Genomic DNA, 6,211 nt, shown 5'->3' on the forward strand with positions numbered 1-6,211 from the left:
CAGCCTCCTATCCAATGGGTACCAGGGGTGACTACCATGAGGGTAAAGAGGCTGGTGCCTGAAGCTGATCACTCACCTCCATCTGATGCTGTGGTCAAGAATGATGGAGTTGTACCTATATTCCCCCATTTGTCTTCATGATATGGTACTTAATTAATTCAGCACAGGGACAATTTCATCTTTAACTATGCCTAGGTCTCCAAAGTGGTTTCTTCTTACAATTTTTGGGTGAAACCATTGCATGCATTTCACATCCATCACATTTATGCTTCTTTTCCAAAATACCTCATCCTTGATTTGATCAACCTAAGAATATGTGCTGAAGAGTCTATATTATGGAGCTCCTCATTAGCAATATTCTTCACCTTCGGCCCAAACATTCTCGTCAGCTTTCCATTTCAAATTCAATGAGCACACATGAGCATGCATACAATGCACATACCAACAATTCAAAAACAAAATTAAGGAGCTATCTCATCCCAGTTTTCTGTTTACCTGTTCTGAGCTTTGAGCGTAAACTCCACACCTCGCATCAGATCATTTGTCTTCAGTATAAGAAGCATTTGGCGATTGATGTTATCTAGAACATCACTGATCTGCGGCAGGAGATGGGGTATCTCTTTATCCCGAATATTTTTCTGAAATGTCAATAGATAAAATACTTTAATGGGATGAAATAAGCACAAAGGAAGAAATACGGAACTGGAACATTAGGTAATATCTGAAGTCAAAACATATAACATTTGAGATCCGAGGTTCTCACAACAGTGCCAATGAAGAGTAATGTCTTTTGGTCTATGAGAACACATAGCCTAGCAGAAATTTATCAACATTTTGGACTTCAATGCTCAAGAGTTAGATGAACAACCAAGTGGCAAGCACAATTTCAAAGATGGAGGCAGTATGTTCCTCTGAAAATATGGTAAACTGCTACCATACTACATGGTATCACATTATAGAAGATGGTACTCTTCACTGTACAAAGTGATATGGAAGCGCATTGTACAAGAATGACAACAGAATTACTGAACCAAGATCACACATAAAACCACTGGGGAAGTCACAGACTAGGTTAACAGACAACACAAGGGAAGATAAAGTGGGTTCATGGGCACAGACATGACAGGAATACTTATGAGAAGTAAACGAAAAATGGAAAAGGCTTTTAGGCACTCTCTGGCTGAAACACACATGGCTGATGATTATTGACATGTGCCATGGCAGATATATTAATTGTTCTCTTGTTAGAGATTACAGAACAAAATTAGGTAAAGTCTTTATTTTATTCTTGATTCCCATTTGACCAGTATCAAGTATCTGAGCGACACCATGGATCTGTCACGGTTTTGATGAACAGATTACAGTAAGAGGTAATTTCAAGCAGCAGAGTCCTTCCTGAGAAACTAACAGTTGCTCCACTAGCCGAGAACAATTCACGACCATGTTCACAGGAGCCCACTACCAGACCGCATCCTGAGCCATATGAATCCAGCCCACATCCTCCTCATATCACGTTTCTTTAAAATTAACTCCAATATTGTACCATGTAGACCCACTGATAAGTGGTGACTCCTTGAACAGCCATAGTTGCTAGGTAATGGCCACAACATAAACACACGCCACAACAGAAAAGCTGTTTTCTGTGTGGTACATGCTGGGGCTACATCAGGAGCGGAGCGGAGCAGAGCAGAGATGAGGAGAGGGGAGTGGAATGGAGTTCAGTTCAGTTCAGTGAAGCAGTTGCTTGATGAGTTAGTAGAGTTGAGTTCAATGAAATGAAGTAAGTTGGCTGGTGAGCAAGTGAATGAATTAGAAGATTGCTGTGGTGAAGCTGGTAGCTGAGGCAGAGGGATAGTTCGGGAACCCAGTGTAAGGGGAACATCCACCACTGGAAGTCATTACCAGGCAACAACTGCTGAAGACACAGCAGAGTGAAAAGGCTTTGTGTGCACTGTAATGAATTTTATAGTGTATCAATTACCTTGTAGTCAGGATCTGTAAGGGGTCATTAAATTAAATTACCAATCCAAACCCCATCCATACTCACTCCAACATGTGAAAATATATTCTATCTATGTCCACATCTCCCATGTGGCTTCATTTCGCAGGTTTCAGAACCAAAACTGTATGCACCTCCAAAGTCTCCATTTATGCTATCCCGCACATCTCATCTTTCATGACTTAAACACTTAACAACAACAGCATCAAGTGAAGAATAAAAATCACACTGCTCCTCACTATACACCCTTCTCCAATTTCAATTACTTCTTCTATTTTTGGGTTCATATATCCCTCAACTTAAACGTTCTTCCCTTAGATGACAGTTTTACACGCCTGCAACACAACATTCATATTACCTCACTATTAGTCCACTTTGTCTTCTGGATACCAGACATTATAGTGTCCCATGTCCGGCCTGTGACCATACAGGCCAGCAGGAAGTACAAGTTTCCTACACCCAAATTTTGGCTGTGCTGTTGCATTCCTTTCTTGTCTTTATTTAGGATGCTGAACCATAGTTTTGAATACTCCCATCTGAATTCATTACTGAGTTCCTGTAACAGAGAAAAACTAATGGGTACCCTGGTTATAATTACACTGTCATTCTGTCAGTGAGTTTCCATTAGGGAAATTCACGTTACAGGCAAACTGTCTAGTACTTAACTAAAACTGTCACATCAAGAGAAGTGAAAGGACTCCTTCCCAATTTTATTATTTCATATTACAGTATATTTACAAATACTGTAAGGGATATTTTGGCATGTGGTTCTACTCCACAGTCACTAACAGCATATTTTGATAGCACAAAACAAACTCTGTAGCTTGTAGTCCTCAAGCGAAATATACTGACTGAGCGACCGCTGCTCGTCAGCGAAGTTAGTGCCAACTTCTAAAATCTACTACAGAATCTTGGAACTGCAGAAATATTGCAGACATCCATTTACTAGGCAGCAGAAGCACAGATATATCTCTCTCTCACGCACACACAAACAAAACAGTTGACATACAGTTTGAATCATCACCCCAGCAATCCCCTACAAGACTACGAGGGGGTACCAAAAAGAAACCGAACTTATATTTTTTAAACTTATTTATTCAAATTTTAAGCACAAACCTTCAATCCCCTTCAAAGTACTCTCCACTTACACTAATACACTTGTCTAGTCTTTTATTCCATTTTTCAAAACATTGTCTAAATTCATCTTTTGAGATGCTTGACAGCGCCTCCATCGTTTTTTCCTTTCATGTCTCTTTTCATTCGAGGAAACAAAAAAAAGTCACACGGGGCAAGGTCGGGTCCCATGCGCGCTGCATGTCCTGCCCAAACCAACCTCCCTCATTTGATCACACTGAAAAAAAATATGGTGAAGAGTACCATAGATGACACCTCCCACTCATTAAAAAGACGCAGTTAATTATAGAAAATTATATGTAGGGGCTGCCAGTCACGGTAGCCGAGCGGTCTAAGGCATGTACTGTCTTCGCTCGCTCGGAAGCTGGGATCGTGGGTTCGAATCCCACTCAGGGCATGGATGTTTGTGTGCGTTTTTCTGTGTTTGTTTACAGGTAGAGGCCTTGCGACGAGCTGATCACCCACCCAAGGAGTCCTACCGAATGTGTAAGATCTAGAAAAACCGAAGTGAACAAAGAAGTTCATGGAGGTAGGCCTAGGCCCACTAGGGCTGTAGTGCCAAGGGAAGGAAGGAAGGAAGGATATGTAGGGGCTACCTGCTCTACTCCAGACATAAACTGTAACATTCCCAGTAGTGCAGTAAAATGGTCTCATCTGATATCCTCCTTACAAACACCTGGTGTACGCCTACCTTTTAGCCATAATACAAATACTGGCGTTACCATCAATAACAGATGGTTACTATAACATATTTCTAACATGTGCATTGTCTAAAGTACCAAAATGCAGATAAAATAAGTGGATCGCACGAAAAAAGTGTGTGTGTGTGTGTGTGTGTGTGTGTGTGTGTGTGGGGGGGGGTGCACGAGTGTGCGCCTTATTACATAAATTAAAGTTTATTCAGCAAAGAATAACATCTTTCAATAATAAAAGTTATTTTCCTTCCATACATCTTTAAATTGATTATTTCAGCAGCAAACAAGTCTAATTTTCACTGAGTGCATCTTGCTGTGTTTATCATACAAGAATATTAGAATCTGTCGCAACACAACTACGAGACCATCATACTGAAATGCAATTCAATAGTTTGCTAGTGTAATAACCATGTATTCTGCCTGATGTTGGCTTTAAAAGCCGAAACATGTAGTTAAGATAATTCTGACCTTGACCGTCTTGTGGTCGTGTTGTGAAGGATTCTAATAAAGATTTCTGTAGAAGAATTCTAGTTTAGTATACTGAAACTCACTGCATACAGTCCATGGTCTAGTAGTATAATGTCCACTCCTCCTGCTTGAGTCTTCTTGACCAGAATGTTCCCTGGATGGGGATCACTGTGCACAAAACCATGAATGAAAATCATCTGTGAGTACAGCTGACTAAGTTTGTCTGCTACTTCATAGGGATCAATGTTGTTGAAGCGAATGTATGCCAAGTCATTGATCTGCCCACCTTCCACATACTCCATAGTCAAAACTCGACTTGTTGATAAATTCCAGTAAACATGAGGCACCTAGAAGAAAATGGTCTTTCATTAGCTACAATAAACCCTTACATAAAACTCCATGGTCTGTAGTCCACAAACGAACCATACCAACCGAGCAACCGCCACTTGTCGGCAAAGTTTGTGCTAACTGTGGTGGATAGACAGTGTTGCATGGTCAGCGCAACAGATCCCCACGGCCATTAATCTCAGTTTTCTAGACTGGAGACTCTATTTCCTTGAAATAGCTCCTCCATTATCCTCACAAGGTTGAGAGGACCCTGTTCCAGACCCACTACCTCTCCAAAAATCTGGTAGCACCGGGAATATAACCCAGACCTCTGGATCTGTAACCAGGAACTCTGACCACTAGACCACAGAGGTGGTCTAAACTCTTACATTACTTTTAATAATTGGGAGATGTAAAGGAAAAAGCTGTCCTTGTGCTTAATTAATTCAGCATCACATGTATGCTGAGTAGTTATAGTTCCACTCATTCTTAACCTCAGCATCAGAGGAGGTGAGAGGTCAGCTTCATCCTCCTGCTGTTTGCTCAGAGGAAAATAGTCCATGGCACTTACTGGACAGGACACAATTCATGAAATCACAGATCTTGTCTGATGCTCTCAGAAGACATTCTTCTAGGAAAAAACAAAGACAAAGACAGCAGCACCAAAGTCACATTACATATTCATCTGCCAAAACTAACAACATATGTCTGTCTTCCAGTTGTCTCTCATTTACTCTCACACACTGGACAAAAGGGAGGATCACATTCAAGGTTGTGATTTATTAATTATCAGACATTATTTAATTTAGATGTCATACCTTAAGCCAAGGCAAATGACCGAACATTTTGTCCACTTTTTCTGCATTATGGCCTTCCTGTAAAAAATCCAACTCAATGGGGATGTTCCGTTTCGTCTCCTTCACCAGCCATGAAAATTTGAAGTCTGGGAATGCCCAGGAGACCAACTTAACAAGTGCCTGAAATCATATTCCATGAAGTTTCTACAAAATATTAACAAATAAGAAAGATTAAGAAGTGTTCTCTATTCTGGGATATAGTGCCATGTACTCTGTTGAACGTCAACTGGCATCATTAACTACTTCATGCTGGTTTCTTGCTTGACTTATATTTCAACCCTGCAGATGTTGGCAAACATGTACTTCAAAAATAGTGGCTGACTTTCAATGGACTACATTGTGTTATATTCCAAGACAGAACTCTTCACAACCATTGCTTTGAGAACCTCAAATCCTACAATAAAGACTACAATCAAAAACCAGGTTATTCAATAATATCTGAAAGTAGAAACTTTACAAGAAAAATTTGAGAAATTAAGGGCACAGTGATATATATGGATTACTACTGGATGACAACATGACTCCTCTGAGTGCTTGAAGCATAAATCTGTCAAATAAGTAACATTACTGTACCTATACTGTAGGACCCTTTATAAATGGCTTATCCGATCATGATGCTCAACTCATAGAAATAAATAATATTGACCTTCAGTCCAGTAATCAACAATATCAAACAGTAAGGAAAATCAACAAGCATACGATGGCAGATTTTGTCACAAAATTAACTCTTT

The 6,211-nt window shown here is 40.1% G+C and overlaps 1 protein-coding gene across 4 annotated transcripts in view; it reads right to left on the bottom strand.

Annotated features, from left to right (window-relative positions):
- LOC111865548 (aarF domain-containing protein kinase 1) overlaps nt 1-6,211 on the bottom strand; it is a 39,035-nt gene that overhangs the window by 3,968 nt on the left and 28,856 nt on the right. For all 4 annotated transcript variants that reach the window (XM_023853682.2, XM_023853680.2, XM_023853679.2 and 1 more), the window contains exons 6-9: nt 5,442-5,600; nt 4,380-4,643; nt 2,358-2,555; nt 496-638 (exon numbers count right to left, since the gene is read on the bottom strand). In XM_023853682.2, coding sequence (XP_023709450.1) covers nt 496-638; nt 2,358-2,555; nt 4,380-4,643; nt 5,442-5,600 — 764 coding nt within the window. The remainder of the gene's footprint in view (nt 1-495; nt 639-2,357; nt 2,556-4,379; nt 4,644-5,441; nt 5,601-6,211) is intronic.

This window comes from Cryptotermes secundus, unplaced genomic scaffold (genome assembly GCF_002891405.2).
Source record: "Cryptotermes secundus unplaced genomic scaffold, Csec_1.0 scaffold836, whole genome shotgun sequence".
Lineage (NCBI taxonomy): Eukaryota > Metazoa > Arthropoda > Insecta > Blattodea > Kalotermitidae > Cryptotermes > Cryptotermes secundus.